Consider the following 14,500-nt stretch of genomic DNA (forward strand, 5'->3'; position numbering starts at 1 on the left):
TACAGTATCCTTCCCCTGCAATGTCCACCAAGCCACACCCACAGAACCAGTAGTAAAATTTTTTGAATCCCACCACTGATATAAGCGCCCACTCAAGATTTTCCTTGTTTCCCTTCTGCTTCTGTAGCATATATTCAGATGAAAAGCTACGTTAAAAATGTAAATATTTGCTCAAAAAGCTCTGCAATGGATTGAAATCTCCCTTAAAATGAGGTCAAGTCTTAGTGAGTACGTGAATGTATTTATGAACTTTCCTTGTTACTGGCTTTTTTTCCCCCGCAGTTTTCTTTTAAAATAATAATCGCCTGGGGATTGTGGTATAGTCTCCCACTGAAATACTTGCCAAGCTGATGCTGCTTAGTTTTTTGAACAAGTTCAAGCAAGGTCACCTCTAAGGACTAATATCTGCTGTAGTTTGCCATTGGTCAAGATATATACTCAAAATAGCAGAGTTCGGTCAATAATAAAGTTACTTATCAACTTAATCAAACATGTTGCCCCTGCAAACATATCTGCTTATGGGATTGTGGTAAACTGTTGAAGGACACACGATTTTTAACACAAAATAAAAAGGTCAAAATGTTACTGGATCCAGCGATAGACAGTGAAATGAACAGGCTGAAGGGGCTGTAATTCGGGGAGCTCGATGACCAATCCGTCACACAAAATAGATCACTTGGATCTTTTGATCTTTCTACCAGATGTGATTATTCAAAAATAGCATTTCCCTTTTCCTGTCCCCATGTGGATCTTAGGAAAGCACAGCCCATCCTTCTTTCATTGTAGAACACTAGTTAACTTTACTATAACGGAAGATTGGTATTTATTTGTGTATATATGATAAAATGCAGTTTCAAAAAAATCGAGAACAAGAACAAGAAAGCCAAATAAACCAAAAGCTTTTCCAAAAGTAGTTTAAAAGAGTTACTATTTTAGCACACCCTAGGGCAGTGTTTCTCAACCTTGGTAGCTTGAAGATGGGTGGACTTCAACTCCCAGAATCCCCCAGCCAGCAAAGCTATATTTTATCAAAGTTATCTTCTTATGTTTGTTTGATTGATTGTTCATTCATTCGTTCATTCATTCGATTTCTATAGCCGCCCCTCTTAGTCAGTGACTCTGGCTGGCTTACAGTTCAAAAACTACAACTAGTGCTCAACTTACAACAGTTCATTTAGTGACCATTTGAAGTTGCAGTGGCACTGAAAAAGTGACTTATGACCATTTTTCACACTTATGACCATTGCAGCATCTCCACGGTCATGTGATCAAAATTCAGACTTTTGGCAACTGACTCATACTTATGACGGTTGCAGTGTCCCGGGGTCATGTGAGATCACCTTTTGCAACTTTCTGACAAGCAAAAGTCAATGGGGAAGCCAGATTCACTTAACAACCATTTTACTAACTTAACTGCACTTGATTCACTTAACAAGCGTGGCAAGAAAAGTCATAAAACGGGGCGAAATTCGTTTAACCAGTGTCTCACTGAGCAACAGAAATTTGGGGCTGAATTAAGATCGTAAGTCGAGGACTACCTGTATTCTTATGTTTATTTATTTATTTATTCAATTTCTATAGCCACCTGTCTCAATCAATGATTCGGTGGCTTACAATTTGCACACTATATTACAAATCAAAATGCTAAAAACTTTTTAAAACAATAAAAACAATAGAGATATCCAAAATAAATATACATAGCAGACAGGATACTCGGCCAGTTAGCAAAATAGCCATGAAAGGGGCTCTTAGCACATTCAGTGTCCCGGGCATGGGAACAATAGCAGAACCTTTAAGTATAATCTTTGAAAAATCTTTCAGGACCAGCTCCTTGCTCAACCAATGGTTACTAGCCACAGTCATCCCTATCTTCAAAAAGGGAGACCCCGGCCTAGTTGAAAATTACAGACCAATCTCTTTATGTTGCGTCACCTGCAAAGTCATGGAATCAATCATTAACCAATCCATTACCCTCCACCTAGACAAACAACCTACTCTCCAACAAACGATTTGGTTTCAGAAAAAAAATTATCCTGTAATCTGCAACTACTACATTGCAAAAACATATGGACTACACATCTTGATCAGGGCAAAGCAATAGACGCAATTTACATAGACTTCTATAAAGCCTTTGATTCAGTGGTACACGACAAACTACTTCTAAAACTAAAATCTTATGGCATTTCTGCATAAATGGATAGCTGCTTTCCTGTCAAACAGGCAACAAGTGGTCAAAATAGGAAGCGCTCTATCAAATCCTGTACCTGTTAACAGCGGTGTTCCCCAAGGCAGCGTTTTAGGACCAACACTCTTTATACTTTACAACATAACCAGGTTTTTAAGGCTTCACAAAAGGCTGATAAGATTTGGGGCCATTTTAATCTCCTTCTGTGCCTCAGCATCCGTTTCTCCATTTTGAAGGATAGGGCTCAGCTTTATTTATTTATTTATTTATTTATTTATTTATTTATTTATTTATTTATTTATTTATTTATTTATTTATTAATCAAATTTCTATACCGCCCTACTCCCGAAGGACTCAGGGCGGTGAACAGCCAAGATAAAATACAGACAATACAAATATTAAAAATCCCTTAAAATTATTAAATATTTCGGCTGAAACACAGATTAAAACACCCAATTTATAAAATCACGAATTAAAAAATTTAAAATTTAAGAATTTAAAAGAGGGGAGTTAGGCCAGGCCAGCTTGCCGAAATAGAAAAGTTTTGAGAGCACGGCGAAACGTGCGCAGGTCCGGGATCTTCCGTATCTCTGGGGGGAGCTCGTTCCAGATGGTAGGTGCCCCCACAGAGAAGGCTCTCCCCCTGGGGGCCGCCAGTCGACACTGTTTGGCCGACGGCACCCTGAGGAGCCCCTCTCTATGGGAGCGTACTGGTCGATGAGAGGCTATTGGTAGCAGAAGGCGGTCTCGTAGATACCCCGGCCCGATGCCATGGAGCGCTCTAAAGGTGGTAACCAAAACCTTGAAGCGCACCCGGAAGACCACCGGGAGCCAGTGCAGCTCGCGCAGGAGGGGGGTCACATGGGAGCGCCACGTCGCTCCCATAACCACCCGCGCGGCCGCATTCTGGACCAGCTGGAGCCTCCGGGTGCTCCTCAAGGGGAGCCCCATGTAGAGAGCATTGCAGAAGTCCAAGCGGGAAGTGACAAGAGCATGAGTGACCGTATTTAACGAGTCCCGATCCAGAAAGGGACGCAACTGGCGAATCAGGCGGACCTGATAAAAAGCTTTAACCTTCTGCTGTGCTCAGTCATTCTCTGTTCCTTTCTATGGTTGAAATCTCAAGTTGCTTCTCTTGACCAAAGAGAAAACAACATGGTGGGGTGGCCTGCAATGCCTGAGGGAGCAAGGAAGGACTGCGCAACTGACTGTACAATGACAATACAGAAGTGAGGACCTCAGCTCACAGCAATTCTCTTTCTTCTATAGGTTCAGATAAATGTATCCAATATGGACCATCCCTTGGACTGCCTTGGGCATCTCCTGTGGATGCTGATGTTGGTTCATTTGCCACTGCAAGAAGTCCATGGGTTTTTCCCCAACATCTGGTCTCGGACCATGGGCTTCACCTGGGGATCCATCACTCACCAGGACATGACTGAAGATGCAATTCTGAACATCACTCTTCGCCTCTTTTCGGAGATGCCTCACCCTACCAAGGGGAATCGCATCCAAGAAAAGGACTTTAAGGTGAGAGAGAACTGGACGTGGATACCTGAAAAGAACGTGAGGTGAAAGGAGCAGAGATATCTGCAGCAAAGTGGGACACATTACAGCCGGGGTGGACAATTAATTTTCCCAAGGGACCACATGAGGAGTTTTACTGTTGAAGAGGGCTGAACCAACAGAGCTGTGAAGATGCATTGAGACGCATACATGCACATACATAAATTGAAAAAAATAGTGGTAACCTTCAAATTGAAAACAATGCAGTTGTATTGCATGCATGGTGTTCACTTATTTACATTTCCCCCCCTAATTTTCAATTGACCTAATGTTGTGGGACAGGGACAGCTAATGTGCTAGATATGGCCTGGAGGCCATTAAATGCCCAAATCTGAGTTATAGCAACCCTGTTCCTCAATGACATTCAAATCAAATAACTTTATTGCAGCCATTAATCAGCAGGAAAAAAAGAGAGGAGAAAATAGGGTTTTTAAAGATATTTTATTTATACATTTTTTAATAAACATATTAAAATGTTTAATGTTTAATAAACATAAAAAATCAATGTCTACATGAACAGTGTGTTGTCTGAGTACAATTAATTTTGAGAAATCAATAGTGATAATATTCATAATATTAATAATTACATAATAATAATATTTGCTTATCCATTTCAATATACCTTCCTTGTATAATTAATCATTCTGTTAAGCTTTTCAAATTCTAACTTCTGTTTCTGTTAGCTAGCCAGTGATAAAACGCATCCCATGTTAAAAAAATATTTTGTTTCTTCCTTCTTTTTAATTTTAACTGTTAATCTATCCAGAAGAAAATAGTTTTTGAATATCCAGAACATTCAGTAATAAATAAGGAAGAATGATGCACTTAAAAAAATGCTTAAAAGCATCGTTCTTATTAATAAATAATAAGATAATTAGTTAGTAAATTATTAGTTATCATTAGTTAGTTAGTAAAACTTATTAGTAAGTTAGTAAAACTAACCTAAAATCTAGAGTTATAGAGCCCCTAACAAATCTGAGGAAGGTACAATACAATAGCTGGCATAATAATAATTTAAAAAGACCAATGGGTAATGCTGAGACAGAGCCAATCCCTGCTCAAACAAGTTCATTTGCTTTTAATTAGTCTTTGTCTAATTTTGTATGCCACTGCACAGAACCTGGTAATCGTATATGTTATTTTGGAATTAATATCAGAAAGTAAGAATTGCTTGCAGCTCAAATGACATTGTACAAAGCCCTCCTTTATTTACCTGAATTGCAATGCCACGGGGGGGGGGGGATCTTGCTCAGACACCCCCAAAGTGCATCTTGTTCACTGCTTATCAGCAAAAAAAACAACAACAAAAAAACCAGGCATTCTAGCCAGCTCACTTGGTTTTTGCTGACAATTCCCAGTTGAGGACAGTTCCTTTATCACTGTAGGTGACAGAGGGTGCTAGTCAGAGGTGGGTTTCAGCAGGTTCTGACCAGTTCTGGAGAACCGGTAGCGGAGATTTTGAGTAGATCGGACAACCAGTAAATATCACCTCAGACTGGCCCTGCCCCCATCTGTTCTCTACCTCCTGAGTCCCAGCTGATTGGGAGGAAATGGGGATTTTGCATTAACCTTCTCTTGGAGTGGGGTGGGAATGGAGATTGTACAATATCCTTCCTCTGCCATGCCCACCAAGCCATGCCACGCCCACCAAGCCATGCCCACAGAACCGGTAGTAAAAAATTTTGAATCCCACCACTGGTGCTAGTGCTGTTACTGATGTTTTCAAATACACAAACAACCCGAATTTATGACATATTCTGCAACAGTCATTCGGGGCAGTCATTAAGCGAACATGGCAGTCGTTAAGCAAAGCCATTGTTTGCAAGGAGTATCTTTTGCCAGAAACTGGAAGTAGTTTTGCCGGTTTCCAGCAAAACATGTTGTAAAACATTCTGCGGTCATATGACCCCAGAATGCCACAAACGGCCATAAATGTGGGCTGGTTGCCAAGTGTCCAAAATGAGATTGCATGACCATGAGGGGGCAGTGTCAGAACTTTGAATCTGGGCCATAAGATTTTGGAGGGTTTGTCGGCACCTTGAGTGGCTGCTAATCAAACCGGTCATTAAGTGAGGACTACCTGCCTAATAAAAAACTTTGAAGAATTGGAAAAAAGGTGGCATTTACAGGAAGAAGCAAGGCTGGGTGTGGAATTCTGGGAATTGAAGCCCACACCTCTTAAACTTGCCAAGGTTGAGAAAAATTGGCCCTTCAAATTCAGTCCATCTATCCAAAGTATGTATTTCAGTTGAAGACCTATCCTTTCATTTCCCCTCAACACACTCTTCCTTCTCTACTTTATGGAGGGGTAGGGAACACAAGGACTTATCTAACATTTTTTTTAATGTTACTTCTCCTCAACAGGACAAGACCCTATTGGCTGATGACATCTTTGCTGCTTTCTATGGTCCTGAGGTGTCCGCCAAGCGTTTCCGTGGAGCCGTCGCAGAAGTGGCCAACGCCAATGCCGCCATGGACTTTGGGAATACGACCCGTGATGAGCCCGTTTTCCACTTCGATTCGGAGCTCATTCACTCTGCCAATAGCTGGCTGTTGCACATTCGCCAAGAGATCCTTCAAGCTGTGCGTTCTGAACAATATGGCATTGCCCGAAAAAAGCTGGGACAGCTGCTCCATTCCTTGCAGGTATCCACCAAAATGTACCGAATTCAAAATTAAGATAGCAGGGAAGATGGCAGCCTTCTTGGTGGTAGCCCCACTTCTATAGATGTAATGGTCTGTGGGAATATATTTAACGTCAGGGTTCCAAGTAATAGACCCATAGCAAGAAAAACTCTGAGGCAGATGAATTCCTCAAGGAATAGATATTGGAGATACCATATTGGCACAAATCTGGTGAAAACCAACTCTGAAGGTTCCTGCGGTTTTCACCTAACTAAAAGAGAAAGTTTTCTCTGAACTCCAAACAATCAGCCACATGGTCCTATCAAGATGCTGTTTGGTTGCCTGGCAACATCACTCCTTCTTCCACAGTCCAGGTGTGAGAATGTCCTTGGTTCCCAAGAGAAAGTATTTTATTTTGGCTACAAACCCCAGCTATCTCTAATCCCCCTTCCCTATCCTCTATCTTGTATAGGTAGTTCTCGAATTGCAACTGTAATGAAGCCTGCCAATTATGGTCATAAGTCATAACAGTCGTAAAACCATATCTCAGCATGTGGCACCCAGATATACAGGTTAAATACAGTTAGTCCTTGTTTAAGTAACTGAGTTGGGACCAGCAATTCAGTAGTTATGCAAAGTGGTTGCTAAGTGAAACAGCAACTGTGCTTATGATCTTAACTTCAGCTTTCTTATGCTTTAGAGACCTATAAATCATAAAAATTCAGTTTCAGGCAAACCCCCCCCCAGCAATAAATGTCCATTGGAGAACCAAGATTCGCTTAACAGTCATGTGATTTGCTTAACAACTGTGGTAAAAAGTAGTCACAAAATCATCTCTGGTGACATATTGATTCTACTTATGACCACATCGATTTATGACCCAAATTCCAGTCCTAACTGTGGTTGTAAATAGAGGACTACTTGTATGTATTAAGAAATGAAGCTATCGAGGTTAGATAGGCCAGAAAAAGAACCATGGTCCATGTGATGGCCTTCCGGGGCCATCAGGAAAATCACCAAGGATCTGTTGATTTGGGAAAAGCCTAGAATTTAAACCTGGACCATATAGGGACTTTGATTTCTGCACCCGCCAAAGGATAAATCTGTGTCTCTGTGGCTTCATTCTTATCCAATGAATAGACTAGCTGAGGCATGTCTGTAAACTTTATGCCAACTATCCCAGTCCTGAATAGGGGATTAAGTATCCAGAGAGACGAGAATGAATAGTTGTGCCTGGGGGAAGCATAACCAATTATGCCCCTCAATTAACTCCCTTATATTGTCTATTATGAATCAGCACGCCCTCATCTTTCTGCCTTTTTTATTTATTTATTTATTTTGTCGAGTACGTATTAGATAATATATATAAGTATAAGCATGAATTGAATACATAAAATGAATACAATTAAAGGGAACATTAGGACAGGGACGGTAGGCACGCTGGTGCTCTTACGCACTCCCCTTACAGATCTCTTAGGAATGGGGTAAGGTCCACGGTAGACAGTCTTAGGTTAAAATTTTGGCAGTTTTGGGATGAAACCACCGAGTCAGGTAGTGCATTCCAGGCATTGACCACTGTTGCTGAAGTCGTATTTTCTGCAATCGAATTTGGAGCTGTTTACCTTAAGTTTGTATCTATTGTGTGCTCGTGTATTGTTGTGGTTGAAGCTGAAGTAATCATTGACAGGTAGGACATTGTAGCAGATAATTTTATGTACTACGCTTAGGTCATACCGAAAGTGGCGTAGTTCTAAGTTTTCTAAGCCCAGAATTTCAAGTCTGGTGACAAAAGGTAGTCTGTTTCAAGCAGAGGAGTGGAGGACTCTTCTTGTGAAATATTTCTGGACACGCTCAATTGTATTAATGTCCGACATGCAGTGTGGGTTCTAGACAGATGAACTGTATTTGAGAATTGGTCTAGCAAATGTTTTGTGTGCTCTGATTAGTAGTGTAAGATTACCGGAGAAGAACCTACGCAAGATTAGGTTTACAACTCTTAATGCCTTTTTGGTGATGTTATTACAGTGGGCTTTGGCACTTAGATCATTAGAGATGAGTACTCCAAGGTCCTTGACAGAGTGAGGGTCATCTACAAGGTCGTGTCCACTCAGCTTGTATTTTGTGTCCTTATTCTTTTTGCCAATGTGTAAGACAGAGCATTTGTTGAGATTTGGAGTTGCCAATTGTTTGACCATTCTGACACAAAGTCAAGGTCTTTTTGAAGGGTAGCAACATTGTCGGGGGTGTTAAATAGTTTTACTTCATTGGTGAAGAGAACACAGTTTCAAATAGTCTTCAATTTTCTGCAAAAACTACGGGTAATCCTTGACTTGCAACCATTAAAAGTTACAACGGCATGGCACTGAAAAAAGTGGTTTAGGACTGGTCCACACACAACTGTCTCAGCATCCCCACAGTCACGTGATCAAAATTCGAGCCCTTGGCAACTAACTGGCATGTATTTGTAATATTTGCAGCGTCTCGAGATCCTGCGATCACCGTCTGTGACCTTCCCAGTTGGCTTCCGACACACAAAGTCGGGGGGGGAATCAAATTCGCTTAATGGCCACATGATTCATTTAACAACGGCATCGATTGGCTTATCAACCAAAGATTGTTAAAAATCCAAGCCTGACTTGCTTAACAGCAGATGGAAAATTCTGGCCCCAATTGTAGTTGTAAGTTGAGGACTGCCTGTACTGAAATCACACCCAAAAGAGTGAGAAGCTGTACCTGAATTTGCTAACTTTTCAATCAAAATGGAGGATCGAAATCCATAATTTAACAAAATCATAATACGGGAGCTGCTCACCCTCTTTCTTTCTGGCCAGGATTTCTACAGCCACAGTAACTGGGTAGAACTGGGATATGATGGAATACTCCTTGACTTGGTTCAGCCGGGCCGTGAAATTCAGTCTGTCGCTGAAGGTATGGATCGGGTACAATTTTTCTCTTTTACCTGAGCTTGCCTCCACATGAGATATCGTAAGAATAGAATAGAAAATAGAATAGAATAGAATAGAATAGAATAGAATAGAATAGAATAGAATAGAATAGAATAGAATAGAATAGAATAGAATAACAGAGTTGGAAGTGAACTAGGAGATCTTCTAGTCCAACCCCCTGCTTAGGCAGGAAACCCTACACCACTTCAGACTAATGGTTATCCAACATCTTCTTAAAAAACTTCCAGTTTTGGAGCATTCACAACTTCTGGAGGCAAGTTGTTCCACTGATTAATTGTTCTAACTGTCAGGAAATTTCTCCTTAGTTCTAGGTGGCTTCTCTCCTTGTTTAGTTTCCACCCATTGCCTCTTGTCCTGCCCTCAGGTGCTTTGGAGAATAGCTTAACTCCCTCTTCTTTGTGGCAGCCTCTGAGATATTGGAAAACTGCTATCATGTCTCCCCTAGTCCTTCTTTTCATTAAACTAGACATACCCAGTTCCTGCAATCGTTCTTCATGTGTTTTAGCTTCCAGTCCCCTAATCATCATTCTTGCTCTACTCTGCACTCTTTCTAGAGCCTCCACATCTTTTTTTACATGGTGGAGACCAAAACTGAATGCAGTATTCAAAGTGTGGCTTTAGCAAGGCATTATAAAGTGGTATTAACACTTCATGTCATCTTGCTTCAATCCCTCTGTTTTGTTAGTGGGTATCAGACCCTGATTCACTCAGAGGAGCCTGTTCTCAGCCTGCTGAGAATTTATTTATTTAGCCTGTTGGTTGATTTATTTATTTATTTGGTCAATTTATATAGCCTCCCATCCCAAAAAACAATGATTCAGGGGTGGTGAACAATATTTAAAATAAAAGTTAAAACGATTAGAATCCCAGCTACAAAAATTGAAATACAAAGCTGCCATGAGAAATACAAATAATCCTGGATTTACAAACATTCGCTTAGTGATCCTTTGAAGTTAACAATGGCATGGAGAATTGATTGATTTAGCGCCATTTATTTATTTGGTCAATTAATATAGCTGCCCATATCAATGAACGATTTGGGGTGGTGAACAATATTTAAAATAAAAATTAAAAAACAGTTAGAATCGCAGCTACAAAAATTGAAATTCATACCAGCTGAGAGAAACACAGGGAATCCTTGATTTGCAATCCTTGATTCAGTGACCTTGATTGATGCTAACAATGGCACTGAAAAAAAATTGACTTACAAACAATCCCCACACTTAAAAATGTTGCAGCAACCCCAAGGCCACATGATTGAAACTGAGGGCAGGACAAGAAGCCATGGATGAAAACTAATCAAGGAGAGAAGCAACCTAGAACTGAGGAGAAATTTCCTGATAGTTAGAACAATTAACCAGTGGAACGACTTGCCTCCAAAAGTTCTGAATGCTCCAACACAGGAAGTTTTTAAGAAGTGATTGGACAATGATATAAGGTTTCCTGCCTGAGCAGAGGGATGGACTAGAAGACCTCCAAGATCCCTTCCAACTCTGTTATTCTATATTCTAAAATTCAAGCGCTTGGCAACCAGCATGAATAGTAATAGGAATGGGAATGGGAATGGGTATGAAAAAGATATGAAAGTATGAAAAAGATCCTAAGTCACCTTTTTTTGGTGCTGTTGTAACTTCAAACAGTCACTAGACAAATGGTTGTAAGTTGAGGACTACCTGTATTTCATTGTTGAAATTTTTCACAGACTTCCCGTAAAGCTTAAGAAAAAGATAATACAATGGAATGGAATGGAATGGAATGGAATGGAATGGAATGGAATGGAATGGAATGGAATAGAATAGAATAGAATAGAATAGAATAGAATAGAATAGAATAGAATAGAATAGAATAGAATAGAATAGAATAGAATAGTTGGAAGGAACCTTGGAGGTCTTCTAGTCCAACCCCCTGCTCAGGTAGGAAATCCTATACCATTTCAGACAAATGGTTCAGACAAATGGTTATAATGGTTGTAGGATCACATGATCGCCGTCGACCTCCAAAACTGCCTTCCGACAAGCAAGTCAATGGGGGAAGCTGGATTCACTTAACGACTTCACTTAACAACTGCAGCAATTTGTTTAATAACTGTGGTAAAAAAAGGCTGTAAAATTGGGCACGGGGAAAGTCGGCACGAAGAGGTCTGGCGGCGCAGTGATTGAAGTGCAGTATTGCAAGCAAACTCTGCCCACAGTCTGGAGTTCGATCCTGACACGGGGTTCAAGGTTGACTCAGTCTCCCATCCTTCCGTGGTTGGTAAACTGAGGATCCAGATTGTTTGGGGGGGGGGTTGTGATATATGCAAATAATGCTTCTGCATTGTAAACCGCCCAGAGAGTGCCATAAAGAACTCCAGAGTGGTATATAAGTCTAAATGCTATTGCTATTGCAAGATTTTGCCAAGGGAAAGAGAGGAAAAAGTGGAACTTGCATTCATTAGTAGTCCATTTTGCTGAGACCGAGGAGGGTCTCAGGACCCCTGCCCTCCTGCCTTTTCTCCTACCCCCTTTTTTTTCATTCCACACTATTTCTCTTGTGCCTTTTCAGCTGGCATCCGGACTTGCCACGATTGCTCTGAATGGACCTGCAAAGGAAATCTCCTGGAGAAGCTTGCTGTTCTCACCACCGGTTACTATGGTTCCCGTCCTGAAAAACCTATTGGTATGTTTTTGTTGCCAATGGAGTGGGGTGGGGGGGAAGGCTCTGTTTGGAAGCCAAGGATAATTTTTTCCCCCTCCCCTTAATACTATCAAAGGCGAAAAGCCTCATTTGTATTCTTCTTGCATCCTTAGAGAGTTGATGCTAAAATCTGTAAAGAGGAGAAAATGAGTTTTGGCACAGCTTCGAGAACTTTTTTTTCCCTCCCAAATGTGTTTCTTTGAGATGTTCTTTTCCATCAGCTGCCTGTTTTATTTATTTGGTGTCCGATATGTGTGTGTGTGTGTGTGTGAGAGAGAGAGAGAGAGAGAGAGAGAGAGCGCTCCTGTGGAACTGTGGAGAATGGTAGGGCCTTTTCATAGTTAATTGATGGGGGAATGAATGAATCTTTTCTGCTTTAGGATTTGGAGGGTTGATATTTTTGTGTGTGTCCTCTGAAGCCTAGTGGAGCCTTCCATATTGTTTCTCTGACAGAGGAAGAGGGGGGAAAAAATAGAATAATGGAAGCCTCCAGCAAAAGAGCTTTCTAGATCGGTCCATAAATAAATCAGTTCCTTTATCAGTCCATCCTGGCCAAAAATTCTCTGATCTCTTTTTTTTTTTAAATGCAAGAAAATCTTTTTTTTTCTTTTGCAAAAAACAGAGTGCAAAACATGTTCTAACATATGCACCTTGCGCAGAATTGCTGAAAAGTTTGGGCTGGTTGGATGAAATTATAGAGCAGAAAGACCCCCATAAAGATATTGTGACAGAGCTCATATTGGTAGGAGACTGGGAGGTTTTAAAAGAACATATCATAAAAACCGTATAAATGGTTGTATGAAAAGCAGAGTATTCCACAGGAATGGTATTATTCCATTATTCCATATCTGCTGAATATAACACCATATTGACAACAGGAAGGGCATCCGGCCAGTAAACACTCAGCTCCATTCAGTTGGCCAGACTCCACCCCGCAAGGGATTATGAGATCATTAAATGGAGATGATGAGGATGATGGTATTATTCCATCCTTCTCCAAATGGTATTATTCTACCCGTCTCCACCTTTGCATCTGAAGATGTTTGGCTGACAGTCTTTTTCCTCCTTCCTTTCTCCTCAGGGAAGTGCAGTCATGGTGGGAGGTTCGATGAGAGCCGCCATCAAGAACCTCGAGGCGGCATCAATAAGGACAGCGCCTCCATGTTCTTCTCGCCTCACCATTACCTGCACCAGAAGGCAGCTAGGCTGGCCCAGGAGGCCTCCATACACTTCCTGGAGAAGATGTGGCGAGAAATAGGGAACAGGCAATTTATGAGGTAATCCGGTCCGTTCTTTTAAGGTTCTTACAGTCACTTATGGATATGGGGATTGGCCGTAAATAGTCCCAGAGGCATTTTTCTGAAGTCTCCAGAATTTCCTCCAACCATTAGTCCTGAAATTAGGTATAGGACAGTGGTGGTATTCAGCAGATTCCATCCGGTTCAGGAAAACCGGTGGTGGTGGTGGGAGGTTCCGCCAACTCACCCGGACGTAATCACGTCCTGTTTTTTATGCTCTGCGCATACGCGGAAGGTCCTGTGCATGCGGGGAGATAGCGTGAACTGGTATTCCACCCCGGTATAGGACCATTTTACATTGATTTTACACTCCCATTGAGGCAGATTAGAAAGCCTATAAATTTATATGCTGACCATTTTACAATAGAGCGACTCTAAAGAAATTAAAAGACCATACCTATCTCTTGTGGCAAGCAGCATTGTGTTAAGTGGCTGAAAAGAATTAAGGAACAGCAAGCCAAAGAAATTACAGGGACAAATGAGGAAAAGAAGATGAAAAGCAATGCATGAATCAGAGTTTAGTAGAAGCAAGGATAATTGGCAAATTTGCCATATCTTTCCATCTTTGCCAATTATCCTTCTACTGTACACTGATTCATGCATTGCTTTTTGATCTTCTTTAAATTTCTCATCTCTTTTTGAGGCTCTCACATCATGTTTCTCATCTCCTTCTTCACAACCCATTGGCTATTCTGTTATGTGTTTGTTCTGTGTTTTAATTCTCTATTTGCTTTCTCTATGTGACTGAACCACATCAACGTTCCTCTTTCATCCTTGCTTTTGTATGAATCCACATTCTTTCATCGCTCATTCATTTTTGAGCCTTTCTCTTCTCGTTTCATTAAGCATGTTTCTTTCCCATCACATTCAAATTACTTTCTCCTGTCAACCTCAATTTTCATTTACTCATAACAAAGCAAGCAGAAGTGTCCTTTTTATATCCAGTCATCCCGGCTTCTTTAAACAAACACACATATTCAGTTGTCTTGACAATCATTAATTCCTTATGATAGGCCACATGCTGCCTAATACTCTGAAAAATTTCCCTATTCATCAATTCCATGTAACTGTCAAACAAGGCCCTCTTGATCTACAGGATATTAAATTTCAGATCTCTTCTCTTCCTTGCACTGTACAGTTTAACAGTTGCTGTAAATCAGTAGAGATGACAGCCAACAAGATAG

The 14,500-nt window shown here is 40.9% G+C and overlaps 1 protein-coding gene across 3 annotated transcripts in view; it reads left to right on the forward strand.

Moving 5' to 3' along the window:
* Positions 1 to 14,500, forward strand: part of VWA7 (von Willebrand factor A domain containing 7) — a 47,268-nt gene that overhangs the window by 8,361 nt on the left and 24,407 nt on the right. For all 3 annotated transcript variants that reach the window (XM_034421552.3, XM_087888134.1, XM_034421553.3), the window contains exons 2-6: positions 3,455 to 3,715; positions 6,116 to 6,397; positions 9,208 to 9,304; positions 11,887 to 12,000; positions 13,100 to 13,295. In XM_034421552.3, coding sequence (XP_034277443.3) covers positions 3,455 to 3,715; positions 6,116 to 6,397; positions 9,208 to 9,304; positions 11,887 to 12,000; positions 13,100 to 13,295 — 950 coding nt within the window. The remainder of the gene's footprint in view (positions 1 to 3,454; positions 3,716 to 6,115; positions 6,398 to 9,207; positions 9,305 to 11,886; positions 12,001 to 13,099; positions 13,296 to 14,500) is intronic.

This window comes from Pantherophis guttatus, chromosome 2 (assembly GCF_059756535.1).
Source record: "Pantherophis guttatus breed Tessera chromosome 2, ASM5975653v1, whole genome shotgun sequence".
In the NCBI taxonomy this organism is placed as follows: domain Eukaryota; kingdom Metazoa; phylum Chordata; class Lepidosauria; order Squamata; family Colubridae; genus Pantherophis; species Pantherophis guttatus.